General features: G+C 39.7%; 1 protein-coding gene across 2 annotated transcripts; it reads right to left on the bottom strand.

Moving 5' to 3' along the window:
• Positions 1-154: 154 nt before the first annotated feature.
• Positions 155-24,973, bottom strand: SQLE (squalene epoxidase). Of its 2 annotated transcripts, none has more exons than XM_079902299.1 (11): positions 23,660-24,973; positions 19,919-20,171; positions 13,194-13,374; positions 11,618-11,714; positions 10,575-10,688; positions 10,323-10,422; positions 8,404-8,499; positions 3,862-4,004; positions 3,298-3,394; positions 1,542-1,629; positions 155-842 (listed from the first exon to the last, which is right to left on the bottom strand). In XM_079902299.1, exons 1-11 carry the CDS (start codon positions 23,948-23,950, stop codon positions 650-652), a joined length of 1,653 nt encoding a protein of 550 aa, XP_079758425.1. In that variant the 5' UTR covers positions 23,951-24,973; the 3' UTR covers positions 155-649. The 2 variants fall into 2 exon arrangements, with proteins under 2 accessions (XP_079758425.1, XP_079758424.1); XM_079902298.1 differs by having other exon boundaries at positions 10,323-10,494.
• Positions 24,974-26,428: the final 1,455 nt, after the last annotated feature.

Genomic DNA, 26,428 nt, shown 5'->3' on the forward strand with positions numbered 1-26,428 from the left:
CACTGTTTCTTGAAATAAGCCTAGCCTGGCTTATTAATGTTACACAGTGGAATTTATATAAAGCCCTCGATTGCCTTTCCATATAAATGTGATATTTTCTAAGAACTCAGAAAATAACCTTATCCAATTGCATAAGTGAGGAAGGACAGGTGGATAGATGAGGAAAATAAGGTCCAGAGATATTAAGGCAACTTCCCCAGCGTCAGGAGTTATTTAACAGAATAGGTTTCCCTCCGCATTTTCCATCCCACTTTAGTTTCTTTTTCATGAAGTTACGTAAAGAAGTCCACAGCACGAGGCAAAAAGACATGAGAGTTCGTTCTTCATTTTATTTGCATGCCCCACAATAACTCATCCCAAATACTGAATTCAAAAGACAAACTGCAGTTCCTCAGTGTTAGCACTAATTTACGGTAACAATCATTTCTTTTACATATCTATCTTATTGTACCCTTCATTTGAAATTGCAAACTAAAGTATATATTTACATGTTTATATACAAATAACTTCAAAAACAAATTAATCCCAATCTTGGTCCAAGAGTTCCCACTTTAAAAGAGGTATAGTACTGTGCTATGTACATCTCTTCCAAGTCTCTTCAGACTTGGCAAGTTCCCAGTATTCATTCACAGATGGTTCCCCTTTAAGCTTAATGAACCAAGTACTTCATTTCTGAGTAAATTAGAGGAAATATTACAGAACACGCTCTGTACAATACAGCACCGCTACTGAAAATGGCTCGGGGTTTTGTAATCCAAGGTTCTGATTTAAAGCAAAAATATGTGGCATAGGCTGCAACGGCAAAGAAGTGTCCGATTAAAACCAGAGGATTAGGAGTCAATCTGTAATAAATAGGAAAGATAAAAAGTATATATATATAAGTAAGACCTGGAAATGAAAGTTGACTCATAAAGAGGTTCCAATTGTGTATCATCTGTAAAGGTAAACACACACTCCACATTTTAGGGGACTTTATAAGCTTGCATCTGCCAACTAAGGGACAAATTAAAAAATTTTTTTTCTTACAAGAAACTACTTAGACTTCACCCCTGTCAGAGAAGCCAGTACCTCCTCTTCGTTTATTAAATTGTCTGTTTTGAGCTGTTTCTCTCACTAGTCTTGAGATCTCGGTCTGAAATAGCTGGATTGCCTGGCTTGTTGAGTCTAGATGTTTCAAAAGATAACAGTGTTGACATTCAGATAGCAGACGAAGGGGAAAAGTCTTAAAGAATTTCATTTTGCAGACTTTCCAAGAATAATTCTACGTATGTCTGCACCATCAGAACTGTTACTGAGTTTCATGAGTCCCAACAGAATTAAATTCTAAGTATAAACTTCTGTTGATCATGGTTCCCATAGAATCAACCCTGTTTCCTAGAACAAAAATGCAGCACTAACTATTGCCTGTTTTCATTTCTCTGGGCTACGTTTTGTTTGGGATGCTACTGGATGATAAAATGGCGCTTGCAGTCACTCATAAACCCAACTGTCCTAAGAAAACCTGGAACACCCGTTTCCTCTGTGTCATCGAAACAACTTACACAGAAAGCAGCCCAACTGGACCAGCAACACATTCTCCACCAAGTTTGAAGTAAAGAAAACACGCTTTTCTTAGTTGATGTAGGGAATCTAAAATAAAAGTTAAAAATTACTCCCGATCAAATTATCCACACATTTATGCTGGGTATTAATGAAATGTCAGAAAAAAATGAATGTGTAACATTTATTACACCTTACAGATAATTTCTAAAAAATCTAGTGCTGGCATTTCAGCAACCCAAGATTTCCTTTAAATTTCATAAGTCACATTACACATAGTAATTTAAGTGTGAATAAACTTTTTCTGCTAGTAAATAATTACTAAACATGCAGGTCTTAGAAGTTAGTTATTTAAAAGCTATTTCCTTGACTGTGTTGTAAATTCATTAAATGATGCAAACTACTTTCTTGTAAACACTTTTCTTATAAAAACACAGTTCTAGAAACCAGATTCCCAGTCTCTAAGATGCCTGATCCATATCTCTGAGCAGTAAATTATCAAGTAAAAAGAACAGCTGTGAAGAGTAATAATGCCTTATATGTGTACATTTTTTATACTTTTCAAAATAATTCATTAAACCCTCACAACATAATATAATCAATCAATAACCTTTTTAATAGTACAGAACCAATGTTCTTCTCAAGTATGTCTAGATTGTTCTTCACAAAAGATGAAAAAGGGTACAACAGGTAACGTTTTACTCCAATAAAGCTCATTCCTCCTCCACTATTTCATAACTTTTTTAATGTTGTTTTGTCAGCAGATTCAAACTCATCATGTACGAAACTCAAGAGCTTAGAAAAGCTTAGAAAGAAGAGCTTAGAAACACTCCAAATTTAGTTCTTTTCTTGCCCAACCAGCCACTGTAACTTCCATGCTCAACTAGCAAAAGAGATTTGCTTGGCATATCACAGTAAGTTGTCTTTTCTTTTAGCAAGAACGATGGCTAGAGACTCTGCAGGAAGTATTTGTACTGTATCATCCTTTGTAATCAGATCACCAAAGCATAGACCACTAGGGCCTCAGCCAGGTCATAGAAATAGCTTTGTTGTAAACACCTGAGGTAATGAGATTCAAGTTATATTTATTCTTGAAAACCTAAAGGTCTAGTTTTACTAACCTACCACTCACTAATTTGTACACGGCCATGGTTGGGAGGTGGCACAGATGCCTTTTCCTCCATTTCTACCACTGTTTCCGCTTAGTCATGTTTTCCTTAACGTATAGATTGACCATCACCTCATATGGAAACAAAAACAAAAGCATGGGAATATTTCTGCTTGTGCACTTTAACAAAATCTAGGCTTGATATGAAGCTCATATTCATTTTACAAAATACAACTTTGAAAAGAAATTGAAACTAGTGTTCAGGAGGAAAAAGATTAACAACTATATTGCCTTTTAATTCATGGCCAGAAAGATCTTCCATCACAGTCTCATGCATTTGCATAAGATTTGCATCGCAATCTTATGCATCTGATTTGGACCAGAGGGGTGAATAATGACACATTAGTGAGGTATTGCTATTAAGGCTGTCTCCGGAAGCAACAGCCTTCCACACAAAGTGGTGGATACATGATGATTAGAAAAAGTCTTGCTCAAGGGCTGAGTCAAAAAGGACTACCAACTTGGAAGTTAGCAAACTCAGGAAACATTTCTAGTTCTGGCCTAATCACTAACTTTTTTGTAATTAAGTTCCCTTCCTGTGCTAAAACCCTGCACTTCAGCAATATTCTTTTAAAGACATCTGCACTCACCATCTGTGGCAGAAAATAATTCATAAAGAGCCTGAGCGAGGATATTCACAACAAAGGAATGAGACGTTTTTCTTGTCCAATAGAATGATTTTTTGGCCTGAAAAGGAAAAAGATCACTTATTATATGGTAAAGGGAAGGAAGAAAGGGAGAGAGGGAGGGAGGGAAGAAGGAAGGAAGGGTAAGGGGGGAGAGGGAGAGAGAGAGCACAAACTGATGTTTATAATCCCCTAAACTGATAGTTATCCTGAGGACTGTTGTACAGTAATTATGCCTTGTTCAACATTTACACACCCACCAAAAAAAAAATCTCCAGAGCAATGAGTTACATCTCTGAAGCTAAGTGGCCCATGTAATCCAATGTTATATAATATCCAAATACAGAGATTCTAAAAGATTCACAGGTTACTTACAAGTCAAGTTCTTAATCCTGAACAAGACTGCTTAAGAATCACTACTAAGGACCAGGCTCCTAGGTACAGACCTCCCCTTCAAAGCCCCATTCCTCTTAGGCCCCCCCCAAAAAATCGGTTTTGTGACATTTTTGTCAAAGAATAATATCTTACCTGGAAAACAGCTGCATCATCATAAAGGTCAGGGATACCCTTTAGCAATTTTCTCCATAGTTTTATATCATTAAAAACAACAGTCATTCCTCCTCCAGTAAGAGGATGCCTCATGTTATAAGCATCTCCCAAAAGAAGAACACCTATAAAAGAGAGAAAGTAGATTATAACATCATCCTGGAGCATCCTTTAAGACAAAAAGACTACTCTGGTAATTTATAAACATTTTGAATGTGAGCTAGTAAATGAGAATGTGAAAATACAAGGGACTAAATCATGACTAAAATTTATTCAGGCAAAAATTCAAGAGTTGATTCAATTAATATTTATTGGGTAACTAATATGTGCCAGACCCTGGGGATACAGTGAGAACAAGAACATGGTCCCTGCCCTCAAGAAGCTCACATGTATGGGCTTCCCTGGTGGCGCAGTGGTTGAGAATCTGCCTGCTAATGCAGGGGACACGGGTTCGAGCCCTGGTCTGGGACGATCCCACATGCCGTGGAGCAACTAGGCCCGTGAGCCACAACTACTGAGCCTGCGTGTCTGGAGCCCGTGCTCCGCAACAAGAGAGGCCACGATAGTGAGAGGCCCGCGCACCGCGATGAAGAGTGGCCCCCGCTCGCCGCAACTAGAGAAAGCCCTCGCACAGAAACGAAGACCCAACACAGCCAAAAATAAATAAATAATTAATAAACTCCTACCCCCAACATCTTCTTTAAAAAAAAAAAAAGCTCACATGTGACCCTAAGATTAAGTCAAACAATGTCAAAATATTTATAATGCCTCTTCCATGAAAAAACAAAGAATGTACAGGCATCCATGCATAAACAGCAAGCCTTCCACAAGGGAAAAAAATCAAGAGGTCGTTGACGTTTCACAGTAATATTTGCTGCCAGCATGTTATAGAGAGATGTCTGTATGGTTCCAAGGGAATAGGCAGATATTCCAAAACCATCAGAAGTTAATTTAGGAGAATAAGCCTTGATTGAATCTTAGCTGAAAATTAGGCCCCCTTAAAAACAAAGCTACGGAAGCAGAAAGCTCTGCACTTTGACTCGAGATACACCTCCTGACCAAGCTCCTGACTAAGGTTCCCATCAGTTGTCAGCCTGGCTAATGACCTATGACTTAGAGGGACAGTTAAACAAAGTATTTATTTAATTTTGTCTCTGAGAGAAATAGCCAACCATAATAATAGTGGCAAGGTGGCAGAATTATGGATAACTTTTTTCTGTAATGTCACAATATACTACATTTATAACTAATTATAGAATACACATAATATATATTAATTTATGAAAAGGTATATTCTAAATATTAATCCAAGTTTTTTATGTATTAGTCTAACACCTTCACTAAAAACCACGAACTATAACCAGCTTTTATTCCTCTTTCTCCATGGAACATTACCAGTCCCACCAACTAGGATATGTTCTCACAGCATGCTGTTTATATCAGTTTGGCACTGGCTTTCATTGTGCTTTGCAGTATAGTTTGTTCATACGACTGGTAGTTTATGATGCATGTTTCTCCATAGCAAATGACAGCTGTTTATGTTCAGGAGCCACAGTATATCGACAGCTCCCGTTCACACCTCTCCTCAGGGCTCCACACTCCTGTTTTCAGTGGGGCTCCACCTGGCCATTCAAATGACCTCCCAGCCCTTCACACTATGTCCAAAAGTGAACTCATCATCTCTCCACACTTCCCTAAACTTACACACTTTTCCCTATATTTCCGATGTCAGCAAATAGGTGGCAAAATTATCTAAGCCTGAAACCTGGGATCCATCAAGAGACCTCACTGTTTCTTACTACCATTAATCACTGAGTTTCATGCATTCTTCATCTTAGATGCTACCCAAATCCATTCTCTACCTTCCATTTTTATTGCCACACCCTAGTTCAGGCCCTTCATCATCATTTACATGGAATAATTAAATAGCCTTACTATAGGCTTTAGTCTGAACTTTCCTCCAAACCACCTTCCACAACATATCAGAGTAGTATCTTTGAAACAAAACTCTAGTCATGCCACTACCTTGTTTAAAACTTTTCAATGAACTATTAGAACTAATAAATGAATGCAGCAAGGCTTCAAGATACAAGTTAAATATGCAAAAGTCAATGTTTTTCTATACACTAGCAATGAAGAATCTTAAAATGAAAATAAGTCCACTTATAATAGCATGAAAAGGAGTAAAATACTTAGGAATAAATTTAACAAAAATGTGAAACTTACTCTCTGAAAACTACAAAATACTGTTGAAAGAAATAAACTCTTAACATTTACAGTCAAATTTTGACAAGACTGCCAAGGCACTTCAATAGGGAATAGTCTTTTCATCATATGGGGCTGGTGCAACTGGATAACCACATACAAAAGAAGCTGAACCCCTTCCTCACACCATACATAAAATGTAACTCAAATGAATCAAAACACCTACATGTAAAAGCTAAAGCTATAAAACTCGTAGAAGAAAATATAGGAGTAAATCTTCATGACTTTGGGTTGAGCAAAGACTTTACATATGACATCAAAAGTGACAAAAGAAAAAACGAGATAAACTGGACTTCATGAAAATTAAAAACTTCAAAGAACACCATCAAGGAAACCAAAATGACAATCCATGGAATGAGAGAAAAACTTTGCAAATCATATCTAATAAGGGATTTATATCTAGAATAAAGAATTCTTAGAACTTAATAAATTTTTAAAAATTTACCCAGTTAAAAAATGTGCAAAGTCTGAACAGACACTTCTCCAAAGAAGATACACAAATGGCCAATAAGCACATGAAAATATGTTCAACATCATTATCCATCAGAGAAATACAAATCAAAATCACAGTGAGATATCACTTCACATCTACTAGGATACTATGAGCAAAAAGGCAGATAATAACCAATGTCAAGGATCTGGAGAAATCGGAACCCTCATACATTGTTCATGGAAACGTAAGATGGGTCAGACACTTCGGAAAACAGTTCGGCAGTTGCTCAAAGCATTCAACAGAGTTACCCTAAGACCCAGCAATTCAACTCCTAGGTATATACCCAAGAAAAATAAAAATAAATGTCCACACAACAACCCATACACAGGTATGAACCAAAAGTAGAAACAACCCAAATGTCTACCAATTGATGAATGGATAGTCAAAATGTGGTACTGACATATCCATACATGGAATATTACTTGGCCATAAAAGCAAATGAAGGACTGATACATGTTACATGGATGAACCTCAAAGAAGCCAGTTACAAAGGATCATATTATATGATTCCATTTATAGGAAATATCCAGAAGAGGCAAACCTATAGAGACAGAAGGTAAATTAATGGTTGCCTGGGGACTGGGAGGAAAAGAGGAGTGACTGCTAATGGGTACAGGGTTTCTTTCTGGTGTGATAAAAATGTTCTAAAATTAATTGTGGTGATGGTTGCATAGACCTATGAATATACTAAAAAGTAGTGAACTGTACACTTTAAATGGGTGAACTATATGATTTGTGAATTATATCTCAATAAAGCTATTATAAAAGAGAACTTTTCAATGACTTTCCATCGTCTATAGGATTAAAACTAAACTTTAAATAAATATCTTACCTTTCTACCACTCTGACACCTATCCTATGCTCCAGCCATAGGAAGCTACTTGAGTTCACTTAAGTGCCACCATTTCTCGGCCATCCTAGCTTTTGTAGATGTTGTTCTGCCTACTTAGAAGTTCCTCATCTCTCGAGACCTCCCTGGTGGCACAGTGGTTAAGAATCCACCTGCCAGTGCAGGGGACGTGGGTTCAATCCCTGGTCCGGGAAGATCCCACATGCCACGGAGCAACTAAGCCCGTGCACCACAACTACTGACCCTGCATGCCACAACTACTGAGCCCACGTGCTGCAACTACTGAAGCCCGCGCGCCAAGAGCCCGTGCTCCACAAGAGAAGCCACCGCAGTGAGAAGCCCGTGCACCGCAACAAAGAGCAGCTCCCGCTCGCCGCAACTAGAGAAAGCCCGTGGGCAGCAATGAAGACCCAACGCAGCCAAAAAAAAAAGAAAAAGTCCCTCATCTCACTGTCCACCTGATGAGCTCCCACTCACCCTCCGTGCCCCAAGTCCAGCTTTGTTTCCAGAGCAATGTCTTCCCTAATCACCCTTCCCAGTTCACAGGCTCCCCTCCCTGCCTTGTACACCCCACCCCTTCGCAGTGAATCTGGGGTACCATGAGTGGGCTTTCATTACAGCATTTATGATCAGTGTTCTGAAATTATATCTATATCTCTCACTAGAAAACTGCCTTCTCTAGATTAAGGACTGTATTTAATTAACTGTTGTATCTCCAATAACTAGAACAGTGACCTATATGTACTGAATATTAAATAATAGATATAAAACTAATTTTGGTATTACTAATGCATTAATCCACAGTAATCAAGTTTCCGTACCACATGTTACAAATTGTACCACATACATGTCATTTGGAGTAATGAATCTGAATATTTGGAATATCTTTTATAAAATCAGTCCAATAAAATAATACCTTGTTTGTTTACTGGTGAAGAAGGGAGGAAGCTTGCTGGCATCGACCTCAAACGAGAATTCTGAGTGGCTTCTAGGAATGGTTCTTTGAGGTGATCTGCAGTAAAGCCCACCCCACCAAATAAATGGTTTATAACATTCCAATTTCAAGTTACCACATTTTCTTATCAAGAATAAACAAATACCTGCTACACATCTGTTATGGTTGTTACATATATTCCTTGCGAAAAATCAAGAACTAATTATTACTAAAATTGTTCATTAAGCACCTAGTTATTCAAGCTAAGGAATTACTAAGGAATCTAAGAGAAAATTAATGTAAGTAGATAAACATAGAGCTGGGTGAACCAGAAAACTTCAGGAAAAGTGAAGCAAATCCAGATGAGATGAGACAGGGAGAAAAACCACCCACCTCTCTTCCAAATGTTAAATGCTAGGTATCATATATTTAACGCCTAATTTACTGTCACCACCATATTCTATAAGATCAGATGAAATATACCACCAATTCACAAACAGCAGGAGGGTATGTACAGTAGAAAAAGGGTAAGGTGTATAGAGCACTACCTTTCTGAGCTTTAGTTTCTTCATCTAGAAATGAAACAGTTGGATTAGCTTATCTCTGAGATACTTCCCAGTTTTAAAGTTTTGTGCTTCTACCTGCATAGAAAATAAACTTTCTTTTCATACAATTCGTAATCTGGGAATATAGGAGCAGAATGCCTATGCTGAAACTATTCCTTCCTACAATGAGTAGAATTTCCATAACTTAGCTAATTTGAGCATAAAATTACACAGGGCAGTCTGCTGCAACTAAGTTTCGGACTGGGGGGAAAAAATCTATATAAAAGAAAAAAATGCTAAAACTATCACATTATTAACTATCCTTTTCCTAAATATGCATAACTCATTCTTTCCATCTGAAAGCTTAAAAAATGCCTTAACTGAGTGAAAATGTATTGAAGTGCTGAAAATGTCATTGTTAAAAATCTAAATTGGTCCATGTATACCTTAATTTCTGTTAATATTCCATTAATTATTAAAGAGTGCTTTCACTTAGTTTAAAAAATAACTTTGCAAAAAAAAACTTTGCTTAATTTAAAAAATAACTTAAAAAACATAATATTTAAATAAAACGTACTCATACCAAGGATAATGCGCTGTAATCATATCATAACTGGCAAGCAGGGTTTCCCTTCAATTTTATCAATATTCTTAATAATTTGTTTATATTTCTTTCTTACATCTTCCTATTCTCAAAAAATAATAATTTTAATGAGTGTTTTACAAAGATGTCTGAAAGACCCCTTATAGCCCTCATGTTCTGAGGTCAGAGATGTATGAGCTAGACAGACCTGCTTTCCACCTTGGCTCTGCCACTTACTAAAGGTTTGTATTTGGAGAAGCTAAGTAACCTCTCTGAATCTTAGTTTCCTCATCTGTACAATGGGGATCATGATAATGCCTACCTCATAGGGTAGTTGTGTAGACATTCAATTATGTTTGTAAAACACCTCTTATATGGTAGACATTCAATATATGGTAGCTATCATTTCTACAAAAACCAAGCACAAGAAGTAATTAAGTGTAAGAGCTATTTCAAGAATTCACATACCTAGACTGCTATCCAGACTACCTTAAAAAATACCATATATGCCACTATTAATGATTATTCAGAAAACTAATTATTACTAAGAAAAAATACATTGAAACTATTTTTTTTACTTGGAGATTTTTTTATGTGCTAGTTTAAATAGTTCATTCAGCTCCAGTGTAGCTGACTGGATGAATTTTTCACCTGCCATCCTTATCTTTGGCCTAATTTAGACAAAGCTTCAGTGAGAACTGGAAATGAAGGGCCTTTTGTGAGACTTGCTTGCAGACAGTAGATTACAATGGCAGTGAAATACTATTTCTTACCAGGTAATTGTGGGTAAATGTTTTCAGTCATGTATTCTCTTAAATTCCTTGGCATTTCTCCTCGGACATCAACAAGTACTCGAGTTTCATTAGGTGAAATCTGGTAGATGAGAACTGGACTCGGATTAGCTAAAATAAGTTCAGCATGATTTGCTTTAAACTGTGGTGCATTCTAGAAAAACAAATAAAATATTTTAATAATTTTCAAGTTTCAAGTTGCTTTTATTTCCTACAATTGCATTCCTATGGTACCTTCATAAGGAAGCCAACAAAATGTGAAGAAACGGAAACTTTATTGGCGACCAGGTTTTTCCTGAACTTGGAAAAAAGTCCATCTGCAACAACGGTCAATGGAGCATGGAGTTCCTACAACAAAAACAAAGAATACTCAGCTAAATGGTTAGAAGTACACAGTGAAAAGGACATTCTTTTAAAAGGTACATGAACAAATTTAAATACATTATGGGGCATTACAGAGTATTTGAAGATAATGCTATTGAAGGAGCTGTTACACGGGCTGAAGGTAATGCACGACCAATCTTTAGAGACCCTTCCCCTTGAGTCCCTGAGGATCACCTTCCTCCAAAGCCCTACCATCCAAACCATCTGAGATTAAGCTACTTTGATGGACACTGGGGGAAACTGCTACAAAGCAAGCACAGCCCATAGAGGATTAAATCTCATTACAAATTCCAAGGACTAACCACATTCTTTTATTCCAGAATTTTCTAACTTCACATAGTGCTTTCAGTTAGTGGCTAGGGCTTAGAAGAATTTTTGTACATGTAGATGTATGTATTTATATTATCTTGTAATTGCCCCCATTAGAGTATAATTCCTAGGACGTGGTTACCCTATGGAGCAGCTGGGAAGAATCAACAGATAAGCCTTGGACTTTCTCTTCTTTACTAAACCAACAGGAGCAAACTATTTTATTCTATTTCCCCAGACATTCTCTTACTTTTTGCCTTTCTTACTTAAACAATATTTTATTCTACTTATTTCTTTTATGCTGAATCCTTCCTTTTTGCATTTTCCAGTTCCCCTCTGCTTCTCTCCTAGGGTACATTTCTCATTTCAGTTTTTAATACAGTTAAAATCGTGGTGTTTGTTTCTGAAGTTATTTGAACGGCATTCTGAAGTGCTCTAAAGAACAATGTGTTCAGTTTGGTGCAGAGGGCTGAGATCTTGGTCCCTCTGATGAATAATAAATTGGTGAGCCTACTTTTTTAAAGGAGTAGGAGAAAAAGAAAATAAAAATCTCTTAGGAAGAGCTAATATTTGATATATCTCACCTTGATGTCTCCAGTCTCTTTATCCCTGTACTGAACTCCCATCACAGCATCATCTTCTTCTAGTAACTGCAGCACAGTGCCCTCAATAAACTTTGTGCTAAAAGATAAATAAACAGAAATAAATTCTCTGGTAGCATAACTGAACAATTTAAATAAGGAATGAAAAATTCCCTTTTCCTTATCTTGAGTTTACCCATGTAAACTGGACACACATGTACATAGAAAAAGGTCTGGAATGACGAAAAGTAAAAGGATCATTAACGGATTTTAGAATTGGTGTGGTTTCAATTTTCTAATTTCTTTCTTTTTTAAAATTTATTTTAATTTTGGCTGTGTTGGGTCTTCGTTGCTGTGCGCGGGCTTACTGTAGTTGCGGCGAGCGGGGGCTACTCTTCGTTGAGGTGTGTGGGCTTCTCACTGCGGTGGCTTCTCTTGTTGCTGAGCACGGGCTCTAGGCGTGCGGGCTTCAGTAGTTGTGGCACGCAGGCTCACTAGCTGTGGTGCACGGGCTTAGTTGCTCTGCGGCATGTGGGACCTTCCCAGACCAGGGCTTGAATCCGTGTCCCCTGCATTGGCAGGCGGATTCTTAACCACTGTGCCACCAGGGAAGCCCTTAATTTTCTAATTTCTTAAAATGGAATACATATTACTAATGTAATGATTTTTTTAAAAGCATTTTAAAAAGTAACATGAGGTTTTATCTCATTCATTAAAAAATAAAATACATGCAGAAAAATTTTACATACCCACACAAATTCATACACGGAATTGGAACTTATCTACCAAATTATTCAGAGTAGTTACTTCTAGTTAGAAGGATCATGGATAATTTTTACAATCTTCTTTATATTTCTGAGTATTTTTCCATTTTTCTACAATGAACATATTCTACTTCCATAGATATCAAATTCTTTCAGTTCTAAGAATAATCCACTCATTTCACTTGCTTTGTCAACACTTAAGCCTTTGCCAATGACATGAGGGTTCTCATGTTTAAAACTTAAACCTCCATTATAATGCATAGGGCTAGAGACAAATATAAGTTAATAATTAAGAGAAGCCCTTTAAAAATTGTGAATCATTATACTATACACCTGTAACTTACATAATATTGTACATCAACTATAGCTCAATAAAAAGAGAGAGAGAAGCAGCCAGTTCTGTCAGTCTAGGTCCTTAATATGAACGGAACAGGGATCTTCTCTTGAAGTTCTCTAACCTGACTTTTAATAAAAAGTACCATAACCACAAACCCCAACTCCCAAATGGGCACATATGAACTTAAACCTTAATTACAACAACTATATCCTCTAAATTCCAACCACATAAAAGATCACATATTTAGTCAAAGGAAAATTCTCAGTAGTTCTGTCATTCAAAGGAAGGTTATCTATATGATACTCTTAACAAAGGCATTGAAGAGCTAACATTCTTCTAACTTATGGTTTATTTTAGTATAATAGCTATGTTCTAACCCATACCCAAACACTTATGAAAATGTATAAAATAGTATTTGTAGGAAGGCCAAGTTTAAATGTGTTTCTTTAACATCATGTATTTGAAGCTGTAGTCTTACTTGGGCTCGGCCATAGCTGCTTTCCGGAGACTCATGATGAACCTTCCATGATGGAAAGCTCTTCCACTCTGCACATGACTGTTTTCTGACAGAGGGAAAGGAATCTGAACCTCTGATTTGCTCTCCTGATCATGAATTATGTAGCCATTTACAACCTGGGCATCAATACCTTCCACTGTATCTGCAAAACAATTCAGGTCAAAAAAATCAATTTTGTAATATACCCAGAGTTACACTAGGCACCAAGAGGACATGGACCATTGAAAATGAGTTTCTTTGTTCATAAAGCTATGATACCAACTGGAGAACTGGACATTACTATAACTATTTCAGAAATCTTAATGCTTCTGGAAGACAAGTCTTAGCAAATTCATAATATCACAAAAGGTAAATATTTACATATAAAATTCATTCATTAAAATTCATAGGAAAAATATTAAGACCCTAACAATAATGGGTAAAAGTGTATAGATGATTCACACTAAGCAGTACAGAAACATTGAACATATCAGGAAAAATGTTCAAAACTTGATTTAAAAAAATCAATGAAATAAAACTGAAACAATAAGACACCAAATCTCTCAAAATTGCTAGTGAGATAAAGATAAAATGGATAAATTTATACATTACTGGTCATATTATAAAGTAATAACATTTTAGAAAATAAGTACAGCAATAATTATCAAGAACCATGAAGAAGTTAGCATCCTTTGATATAATAATTTTAGTCTTGTAATCCATCTAAGATATTCATCCTAAAGATATAATTCATATTTTTAATAATTATTAAAGGTATATACAAAAACAGGTTCACCACAGTGTTACCTCTAATAAGAATAACTGTAAACAACCTAAATATGAATCTAAGTTAGGTAAAGTATGTTATTAAGTATGAACTGAGAAAATACTATGTACAGGCTTAAAATTATGCTAAAGAATGGTTAACAGTATTGGAAATACGTTTCTGTGAAAAAGTGGACTTTAGCATGTATATTAAAATAGTCACATAATATATATTTAAATACATTAAAATATATTAGGATTAAGTACATTAAAATAACTTCATTTCTGATGAAAGGAAAACTTTTAAAATTTAAAACTTTAAAAATTGTTTTTATAAAACAATTTTTATCACACATCTATGCTAAGATCAAAAGAAATCAGTTTCTGATATGCTTTTTAGTCACACTTAAAGTCCAGTCAGGGACAAGCTGGATGAATACTTGTCACACATCTGACCTAGGACCAAAGTAAGTTAATTTTTTGGTATGGTTTCTAAATTATTCCAGTTAAAATTCATTCAGAGAAAAGTACACATACATCCTAAAAGCTTCCAGTTAGCAGTGTATTCACTTTGGATCTCTTTGCCAGGCTTTACTGACCTAAATGTTTAAAGCCCATCTAGTATTTCTACTTTTGTTTTGTCAGCTACTGAGATAGCTTGTTTTTCTTAAGCCAAAATTATATTATGGAAGAACTGTAAATGCTAAAACTGTCCAATTTAGAACACAACAGACAATGTGAAAAGTATATAGACGATGTGAAAAGTATATAGTAGCACAGTAAAATTTTTCCTTGGGTAAATTATCCTAAGTCAAGTATATAAACAAGGTCTAATTTAAGATTTCTTGAAAAATCTTTCTCTCTCTTTCTACTTTATTGATGAAATCAAACATGACAGACTTTGGCACTTTTACTTCCTTAAGCAGGCAGGAAGATGGCACCCTAAACCTTAATGAAATTCAGGCTTCACGAATACTAGATAGTTAATAACTTTGAAGACAGTGATGGGACTTAGAGCTGTCACTAACTATTAACCATATAGCTCCAATATTAGACTACTACTATCAACATATCAGATAAACTGGCATGGAAAACTCTTCCACATTGAAAAATGCAGAATTGCTTTCTATGAAAAGGCAAGCTAAAAAACAAAACCAACAAAAAAACTGCATATGCAATAAATGAAAAGCAACTTCAAAGTCAAACCAGTGAGCAAGTTTTAAAGGCAATAGCATAAGGGCATCAGAACCACAAGCCTAAAAGGCTGGAGTTATAAGGGCCACTCCTGGATAGGAGGTAGGGGCCCCCACAGGCAATGGACGTTGGAACTTGGCACCATACGTAAATTTCTTGTCAATACGACAGAGACCAGAAAAAATCAATTCAACGCCCTGAGACATGGCATGGAAGTAAGCCATCTACCATAGGCCATGGGTGGAGTCATCCATAAGAAATCCAATCATAACTTTGTACCATGACCTGGTGTGAAGTCTGAACCTCAAAATGAGTATACAGTGCATAATAAAATAGGTATCACTTATGGAAGTCCAAATATAAATCAGAGTCAAGGAGTAAATATAACAAAAGACAAACAAAATTTATGACATTTTATTTAAATACACTCAAGACCTAACTGAATGGAGAGTATACCACATTCATGGATAGGAAGTCCAAGACAATTTTTCTAAACCTGAGCTAGACATTTAATGCTATTTCAGTCTTAATCTTGACAGGGTTTGTTTTCATGGGAATTGAAACCTGATTCTAAATTTTATATACAGAAAAGCAAAAAGGCCAAGAAAAGTCAAGATAATCCTAAAGAAAGTGAGGTGAGGAGGAGGTTCCCCACTGGATAATGAGACTTATTATAAAGATACAGCATTTAAATTATAATGTATTCATTTGAAGAGTTCTAGATATTAAGCTTAAGCCAAAGGGCAATCAATTCACTTATTAAAAACCCACACACCAGGATGGGTCAGTCAGTATTATATTAAAAGTCCACACTCCGAAAAGTAACTATTTCAAGGGCTTCTATTATCCATAGCTCATCACACCTGAGTGGGAACTGATAGCATAATGAATGTTAAAAAGGACTCTTGCTATGATACTAAAGGTACGCATGATGCGTGGACTGGCTAAAATACCTCAGTGGCTCCCCTCCCTCTTGCACGGCTCTCCTCACCCTTACACGAACTACCCATAAGAACCCATTGATGTTTGCTGCCACAACCTTGGACATATCCCCTGAGGCTGGATTTCTAAATGATTCTAAGTCCAGTCATTAGTCTGAGGGCATTTCCAGTTGCCTGATGTTCAACGATAAAGGTAACAAAATCCTGTCTCAGGATACTGTCACATCTGCCTCAAGTGACCATCTCATGAAGGGTGGTGGTTAGGAAACTTAAAAGGACAGAGGTGGACCTCCCTTCCTCACAATGCACTCTCTCCACTTGGGTCCAGAGCCCTGCAGTCTTTTGCTTTTCCTCCTCACCTGCTCCTTCTCGGTCGTCTTTTTTGGCTCCGGCTCACCTCACTGACCTCTATACGTTACAGTACCCCAGGGGTCGTCCTGCACCTCTTCTTGGCAATGTCGTCTAGTCTCATTTAAATACCATGACTCCTCTCTTTCTCTCATCCCTCACATCTGATCCATCAGCCGGTCCTACTGACTCTTCCTTCCGAAGATAAATATGTTCCCAGAATGTGACCACTTCCCCCACCTCTACGGCTACGACCCTAGTCCAAGCCAACAACTCTCACTGATTCCGCAATAATCTCTAACAGGTCTCCCTGCTTCTGACTTGCCACTTTATGATCTACTCTTTTTTCTACACAATAACAAGAATATTTTAAAATAATATTTCTAATCATACTTCTAAAATGTGAAATCTAATAACTCCTCTTCTTAAAATTCTCCAGTGGCTTCCCTTTGGAGTAAAAGCCAAATCCATATAGTGGACCACAGTGGAATCCAGCCCCCATTGCCCATCTGACCTTTTCTCTATAACTCACACCACTCAAGTCAACACGATTCTCCTTCCTTGCTCTTCAAAGAGGCCAGGCTCACTCCTCCCACCAGGCTTTTCCCCTTGATTCTCTCTCTGCCTGGAGAGAGAGTCCTTTCCTGCAGGTAGCCCTAACTCCTTCACCACCTTCAGTCCTTTACTCAAATGTCATCTTCTCAGCGAGCCTTTCCCTTCTCCCACTTCATTATTTAAAATTACACGCCACCCTCAACTCCCTATGTCCCTTTTCTGATTCTTCTCTAAAGCCCTTATAACCATAATATATACTCTAAATTGTATTTATTCATCTTTTATCACCACCCTCTACACTAGCAACTAGAATGTGTGCTCTATGAGGGCTGGAATCTTTGTTTTGTTCACTACTGTAGCCTCAGCACCCAGAACAGTACTTACAATACGGCCAATGCTTAATAAATATTTGTTAAATGAAGCAATGAATGTAACCCCTTTAGTCGCCTCCCTCTCAACTTTACCTTCTCTGTCACCACACAAACATGCTCTATCTAGTATCAAAATACCCCTCCTTTGGGGACTTCCCTGGTGGCGCAGTGGCTAAGAATCCGCCTGCCAGTGCAGGGGACACGGGTTTGAGCCCTGGTCTGGGAAGATCCCACATGCCGCGGAGCAGCTAAGCCCGTGCACCACAACTACTGAGCCCACACACCACAACTACTGAAGCCCACCGCCTAGAGCCCGTGCTCTGCAACAAGAGAAGCCACCACAATGGGAAGCCCGCGTACCACAACAAAGACCCAATGCAGCCAAATATAAATTAATTAAAAAAAAAACCCTCCTTTATCCTCACATCTGCATCTCACCTCTACCGTTTCTGTATTCTGTTAGAGAAAAACTCCTCGAGAGTAGTTCTCTAGTCTCAAATTTTTTAATCTCCCACTCACTTCAGTCTAGGTTTTGTCTACACAACTCCACCAAAACACCGTCAATGTCACAAGCAACCTCCAAATGGCCAAATCCAATGGCCCTTTCTCTACACTCATCTTACCTGACCCTTCATTAGCAAACCATGGCATGGCTCCTTTCCTTTCCTGATACGTACCCGTCCCCTCCAGCTAGAAACATTTTCCTCTCTTGGATTAAGGACACCAAACTCTCCTGGCTCTTTTCTGCCACTCTGCCGGCTCCCGCTCAGTCTCCCTGGCAAGCTCCTCTTCTTTTACCCAATCTCTGAACATCAGTTTCCCAGGACTTGGTTTATTCTGTCCTCTCTTTTCTCCCTGCACACTCTCCTTAGCTGGTCTCCATCACTGCTGTGGCTTTTATGTATTACCAATATGCTGACATCTCTGAAATGTCTACTCCAGCCAGCTCAAATCACTCACTCCTCTGCACTCGAGATTCATATATTCAACTTGACATCTCCACTTGGATATCTCAACAGGTCTCCCAACTTCCTCCCAGTGCCTGTTCCTCTCTAGGTCTTCTTATCAGCAAACAGCACCGCCATCTACGAGTTGCTCAAATCAAAACCTAGGAATCACTTTTTAATACCCCCTCTCTCACACCTCACATCAATCCTTTAGTAAATCATGCCATTCCTGCCTCTTAATTTGGTCATGAATCTGTCCAATTCTCTTTACATCCTCTCTACCATACTAGTCCAAATCACCATCATCTGTCATTTGGACTTAGCAATGAGCTCCCACCAGACTCCTTGAGTTGACTCTTGCTACCGCACCACCACAGTCTTGGAGGCTATTCACCACACCATATCCACACATTCTTTTAAAACAGCTTTCTACAAACTGCAGGATGTGACTCAGCGGTAAACTGTGAAGTGACTTTCGAGCTGTGAATTGTATACTTGGGTAAAATCATGACAAGTATTTAAAAAGTAAAATTTCAGTCTGATTTAGGTATGTTTGTAGGTACTGAGTCAGGATGTAAGGTGTGTCTGTCATTGTGAGTAGCTGTCAAAGGTCTGAAGCCTTTATAGAAGCGTAAACAGGATGCTGTCATATTCCTGCTCCACTGCCCTTCAAAGCCCTGCATGACCTGGCAGCTGCCTACCTCTCCAACCTTAATCTCAAGCCACTCTCCTTTCCCCATTACCCAATACTTTCTGGCGACATCGGTCTCCTTTTCAGTTCATTGAATAAAATAGCAAACATTCACATCGTGCTTACTACATACCAGGAACTGTTCTGAATGCTTTGTCTTTATGAATTCAATTAATCCTCTTAAACGATGAGACAAGGACTGTTTTAAGTGTGCCAGTTTTACAGGTGAGGAAACGAATACACGGGAGGTTAAGTAACTTAGCCAAGATCACACAGCTTTTTATGTATCTGAGGTGGTAGTCAAACCCAGGCAATCTAGTGCCAGAACCAATGCCGGTAATTACTACAACGTACTGCCTACCCTACATACCCAGCCAGCTCTTCTCAGTTCACAGCCTGGGCCTAGATTTATACTTTGATTCCCAAGAGTAGATAGCTGATCTGTCTTGTTCACCGGTATAGCCTTGGCACCCAGTACAGCACCTCATACAAAGCATACAGCAAATATAAGTATTTCCTAAATGAGTAGTGTTTAAAAAGCACTGGGTTAATGGATGAATGCTGCTTTTAAAAAAAGGTTCCATAACAGGTACATCATATGCACTCTACAAATGATAGTTCCCTTCACCTTTCACCAAATTTCATGTCCTCATTCTGGTTTTCCAGTCTTCAATTTTGACCATTACAATGTTTTAGCCACTTCATTTATCTCACTAAGGCTACTTCATATCTCCTCATGCTTATTTTCTCCTTTGCTCTCATTTTCATGCAAATTTGTTGGTAAATGAATAGAGTAACTTTTATACATGAAAATAAAATGGAATACCTTTTTACCAGTCATAGCAAGGAGTGCTTGCTTATGCGACATAACTCCTAAAAATCACTATGAACCTACCTTCAAGACCCAGGTCTTTAAGGACATGATAACCGCCTGGCTGCAGAAATTCTCCGAGTATCCTGTCAGGCTCTTTTAAATCTCTCTCAATTACCGTCACCTTTCTTCCATCTCTGGAAAGCACTGCCGCCAAAGCAGAGCCGAGTACACCAGACCCCACGATGATAATTTCTGGATCATTTTGAGAAGATATCAACGTAGAGGCAGTTGCTCCTATTAAGGTTGTTTCTGAAATACTGGTTCCTTTTTTGCACTGTTTTAAAAAAAAAAAGTGAATTATGTAGCCACATTTGTTATCTTTAAATCATACTACTACTATATAGACACACTGGACATTTGCATCTTAGGTAAAAACTATACCCTAAACATTATCAAACCAAATGAACTGTTATGTCTTTAAATCCAGATCACATATAAAAAACGATATCAAAATATTGGTTAAACAAAAACGTATAATAATATCCCAATAAAATTAAATGTGTATCCCATCATTCAGACATATTTAGAAAATGCTGTCACATATTTATAAATCCATAATAGGCCAAACATAAAAAATGTTTACAAGGGGCTTCAAAGACTTACAGGGAAAATTCTATCATTAATTACTCAATGCTTCAAATATATACTGAGCATCTACCAGATGCAAATCATGTACAACTTTTTTTTAAATTAATTAATTTATTTTATTTTATTTTTGGCTGCATTTGGTCTTCATTGCTGCGCGCGGGCTTTCTCTAGCTGTGGTGAGTGGGGCTAATCTTCGTTGCGGTGCGCGGGCTTCTCATTGCGGTGGCTTCTCTTGTTGCGGAGCACGGGCTCTAGGTGTGCGGGCTTCAGTAGTTGTGGCACACGGGCTCAGTAGCTGTGGCTTGCAGGCTCTAAAGCGCAGGCTTAGTAGTTGTGGCTCACGGGCTTAGTTGCTCCGCGGCATGTGGGATCTTCCCGGGCCAGGGCTCAAACCCGTGTCCCATTGGCAGGCGGATTCTTAACCACTGCGCCACCAGGGAATCCCATACACAATTTCTGATATGACTTCATGTTGCAAATTATTCAGCACCCTGTAGATATTTCAACAATTCATCTTTATTTTCTCCCTCTGGATTTTCATCTGAAAAATCTACCTTAATCTAAAATCACTTTTATATAACAAAAAGACTGTCAAATCCTGGCTATTGATCTATTAATTGAGAATATTTATCGTAAAATTCCAAGAGAATAACTCATTCTGTCCCTTGGGATTCGACCTGTTCACAATTTTAGTCCTTACATATAAGAATATATTTAATTTATCTTCCTTTCCCCCATCCTGATACTCTTAAGACAGCCTAGTCAAACAAGTGGCCCTGCAGTTTAGGAATAAGGACAAACATTAAACCTATCACTCGTTGGGCTGACAGTAAAAACCTTTACTTTGATTATAAGAAGATGAAAAAGGCCTGTTTTGAGAGATTTATGCCCACTGAGCATAACAGTGCCAGTTACTTTTTTTTTTAAAGAATAATTCAATATTTTTTGTTTTGTTTTTAGCCGTGTGTGCTGCACATGTGTGATCTTAGTTCCTGCACCAGGGACTGAACCCTCGTCCCCTGCATTGAAAGCACAGAGTCTTAACCACTGGACCGCCAGGGAAGTACCAGTTCAATACTGTAATAAGTATTTTTTCTTGGTATGTGGATTCACAAATATGAATACATTTCAGATTCAGAGTTGCAAGGAACCATCTTCCTTGAGTTCTCTGACTTTATCGATTAAGACCAAATGCAATTTTGATGGGGTTTTAATGCCATTTTGACAGGGTTTTAATAAAAAAGGAAGGAGATAAAACCTAAAATCCTTTAGAATTTTAATTCTCTGTGATTCTAATATTCATTCAGCCTGTATAATGGACTGGGGCCTTCCTGTCCATTCTACTTTTTTATAATTTCTCTTAGAGAAATTATCTTTTCACAATAGAGTCTACTCTTACTATCAGTATTTCTTAATGGCCAGAGCAACTGTCTATATTTAAATTACTGTTCAGAGAGCAAGAAAAGCCCCTTTTGTCATCTTAGCCATTTGTTGTTAGTTATTCTTCCTAAATTTTCCCTGTTAAACACACACACACACAATCCTGGAAGGAGAACTCTGGAGAAAGTTACGTCTTTCAGAGCCTGGTCAGTAGATTAGTAGCTCCCACTAATGGGAACTTAGTACTCATTACAGTCTACCAATTCCCAGGTATTTAGGAAACAAGCAGAAAGCCTGAGGTGTTCACAGAGTGGAACCAATAGTGACTGCTGGTAATCCGATTTCCTACCCCCAAATTTCTCTGTGGTATAACGACATTCCAGCCACCTGGACTAGTGCTCAGCGACCTCGAGGGACATTATCTCAGACAAAGACACCAAACACGTCAATTTGAGGATTTAAGATTCCCTTTCCCTCCCCTCCCATTCCTCCAAGCCACACCCACCCTATCACTGAATTCAGCACCACTCCAAAGGTTCCTAACGGAGACTACCTTTAGACTAATGTTAATAGCTACTATTTATCACAGTTATGAACCAGGCATTTTGCAAACATTAACTCATTCAATTCGCTATAACTACCAGCAAGGTTAGTGCTGTTCCCACCTAAAAGAGGCAACGGATCCTTACAGAAACTAAGCAATTTGCCAAAGGTCTCACAGTCAGCAGTGGTGAAGCAAAACTTCTAAACCAAGCCCCCCCTCTTCTGCAAACCGTGCTGATCTGTACTGCAGATACAGGAAAGTGATGTGGATCCAGAGCCCAAAAAGAGTGAATTATTCTGTAGGCCACGCACCCTAACGTCAAGTCACTGTCGTCCCTTACTTGGCCTACTGCTGGAGTCTCTCACCCCACATCCCTGCTTCCACTCTTGTACTCCTACAATCCATTCTCCACACAGAAACTGGAATGTGCTTCTTAAAAAGTAAAAATCAAATATCATTACTCCCATACTTAGAATCCCCCAGTGCTCTTGGGAAAAAGTATAAACACCCAAGTGCAACAAATCCGAAATGTTCTGACCTCAACAACCTTCCCCCCTCATCTCCCACCACTGTCCTCCTCTGCTGTCTTTGCAGGGATCATCATAACTTCACGCGTATTTGAAGACCCACCTTTGATTTAGGAACATGGCTGAACTGCACACATCAGCCTCTTGATTTAGGACCTTGATTTACTCAAGGCTCCGCAGACTTGGGGAGGGGAGGGTGTTTTGCCTAAAACTTTAAAACACAGCATTTTACTCTGCCAGCTCTTGCCACTGTTCTGTGACTTTCCCCAGGCAGCTGTCCCTTCTTATAAGCCGCAGACTTAACCTGCAGCAGGTTTCTTTCTTCCCAGGTTCAAACATAATCCTTACCAAAGGATTTAAATTTAAAAAATATTTTTTTCCAACACAGATGGTGATTTTGTCCTAGTGATTCACACATTTCAACTTTCATCATCAAATCAACATCCATAATCAAACCAATTTTATTTAGCATTGGCACCACCAACACTAAATGAAACAAAGGTTTTTCAATCATTCCTAAGAGCCTCAAGGATTTAGCCAAGGAACAGTCAAGAGCTTTTAAAACAAACAAACAAAAAAAACCCCAGCTATATGAGAATTCCTACCACAGTATCTAACCTGCAGCCTTTCGCCCTTTAAATTAGAATATTTACATTTGAGTAACCCCAGTCCTAATTTTAATATAACACACTCATTCATTTGCCCACTTGGAATTCAACCTACCCTCCTAGACCCGAGCTGCTCTTTATTTTCTGATCCAGGGGGGGATTTGGCCCAGAAGAAGCCAATGAAAGGCAAGGCTGACAGAATATCCGAGAAGACCGCGAACTGGGAGCCGCTCTGCTGGCGCCCGAGGAGGGCCCCGTTCCGGTAGCGACAGCGATAGGACAGCACCAGCCCCAGCGACAGGAACACCAGCACGCACAGCAAGAGCTCCTTGTTGGCCAGAGAGACGAAGTCTCCGCATTTCTTATAAAAATAGGTGAAAGTGGCAATGCCAAGAAAAGTCCACATGGTTTAAAGGCTTCTTCGGTGACACCGGGTCAATGTTCAGATCCGATCTTTTCTGGTAGGGTTTTGGTGTTTAGATGTTCTCCCCAAAAGGTGTTGCCAAAGTAGCACGGGGGACCGGCCGAAGTCCAGTAAACACCGTCACAGGATTGCAATTCAAATCGGACTAATTTACAAAATCACATAAAGTTAGTATAAAAGTATCAGAAGAGGGGAACGTTCTCCAGGATTTAAAAAACAGTATTTAAAAATCTCCTGCTCCAACAGCTCCCGACCAGGCTCTCCCCTTTCAAGCAATCCATGTATTTCCCCACCCCCTTTTTTTTTCTGGAAGGCGAGGAGGGTCCTGGGGGCTATTCCGGATGATGTTCTAAATTTTGTTGCTGGCTCGTCGCGCAGTAAAATTGGTCTTCTCTCTCACCAGCAGCAGGTGCCCTTTCAGAAGAGGAACAGGGGGAGAAACATCAAAGAAATATCTCGCGTTGGGAAAAATGCGGCTTCGCCTCGTCCGACAGCGATGGCCCAGCCGGGTAGGAAAGCGCCAAGGGCTGCGGCGGTGAGGAGTGAGCGTCCTCTCTCGCCGGGACCGCCTTCGCCCACCAAAGATGGCCTCGGACTGGAGACTGCGGCTCTAGGGCAGGGAAGCGCAGCCCCTACCTCGAGACCTCCACCTCACCGCGGCTCCCGAGGCACCAGCCCCCGAACCTTCCAGCCGCTGCACGGCAGTTTCCACAGCGCTACCCTTAGAGGGCAGCGGCGGCGGAGGCGGAGGCGGAGGCGGCGGCGGCGGCGGCGGGGGCTCCCGACGGACTCCTCACCAGCATCCCTCGCGGGCGGCGGCAGCCTTCCAGCGCGGCGCTTCGGCAGTAACCAGAGTAACCGCCTGGAGCCCTAGTTGATGGCCAGGCCCAGTGCACCTCCGCGGAGGATGGACTAGGCCTGGGCCAGGGACCAGAGGACGGGGCCCCGCCCACCGTCACCGCCCTCCGCCTCCGCCAACCAATGACGGCGCGCACCGCGCCGTAGGCCGAGATGGCGCTATGCCGTGTTTGGCCAATCGTAGGCGGCGCGGCCCGCGAGGTGCCGCCCAGAGAGGAGCTGGGACGAGGTTGCGTGGAGTGGGGTGGGGGCGTGGGGATGGGGGCCCGCCGCCCGTTGGGCGGATGGGAAGATATTGGCTGGCTCGGGAGGCAGTATGGCTGGAGGGGGTGATGCCCTGAGTGCCGCGGTCCCAGCCGCTGGGATTCTACCCGGAAAGAGGTGGAGCTGGTTCCAAGGAAACCCCGCCGTAGATCCGCCGCCTAATGTCGGAAGGTCTCCATTCATCCGGCGAGCATTTGTGGAACGCTTACTACCTGCCAGGCCCAGGTGTCACAGAGAGGAATCAGACACAGGCTTTCTGTCCTGTGCCTACTGTGTGCTGGGAGGCGGTAGAAACAGCTACAGGTGCATGGAGAACGTGACGTTCACAGCTGAATCTAGAAGGAGTAGGCAGGCGTTTGCTGGAGGAAGAAAGGAGAGGATATGCCAGGTGTTCCCTTCCTTCACCCCAAATTGTCGGGCAGCTGTGCACTTGTCACTGTACTCAGGCTGAAGATACACTGTGCGCGTAGCCCTTGTTCTCTTAACATCAGAAACAGGGAGGAGGGTGCGGGGCAAAGAAGTAAAATAAATAGAGATGTGTCGTAAGTGCCCTGAGAAAGTGGGTGGGCAGGGAACCATGGAAACGGGAAGCAGCCCTTCACTCGTCCTGGAGTGAATCAAGCAAGGCCACCGGGCAAGTTACATGAATTGTTTCCAGGGCAAGCATTCTGTTGGGAACAATACAATCTACAAGATTCGCAGGGTGAGAGATGGCCCTTGTTATGAAAAAATGAAACTTCCTAGAATTTACTGAGGCCTTTGCTCACCTTATTGTAACCCCGGACTGCCTATTTTAAACCCTAAGACATGTACAAATCCTTTCTGCCATTTGGAGCACGACTGAATTGTCACCTCTTCTACCAAGTCTCCATTGATCCTCACCAGGTCACATAATAGTTTATTCATACCTTATCATCCCAATCTCTGACTATACACTTACGGTTATTACCCCACTAGCTCCTATGTTCCTTGAGAGAAGGAGGATCCGTCTGATAAATCAGAATCACCCACAGCACCTGGCACAATATTTTGCGTTTAATTTATCGTCCATAAAAATGAATGAATGAATGATGAATGACAGTGGTGTAGTAGGAAGGCCAGGTGACTAGTATCAGGAGACCTATATTCTGGCTGCCACTAACCAGCTTTGTGACCTTGCACAAGTCAAATCAGTCAGCCTCTGAAGGGAGAGGGCAAGGTCTTCATGAAATCTAAAGTTCCTTGCAGTTTACTGAGTTTATGTAAGTGTAGTACTTATCATTTTTTACCCCAAATATTATGTTTTATCTGCTAATGAAATAATTATGTGTCAAAACGCTTTCACAGGCATCATCTAAC

The sequence above is a fragment of the Stenella coeruleoalba genome, assembly GCF_951394435.1.
Source record: "Stenella coeruleoalba genome assembly, chromosome: 17".
Taxonomy (NCBI): domain Eukaryota; kingdom Metazoa; phylum Chordata; class Mammalia; order Artiodactyla; family Delphinidae; genus Stenella; species Stenella coeruleoalba.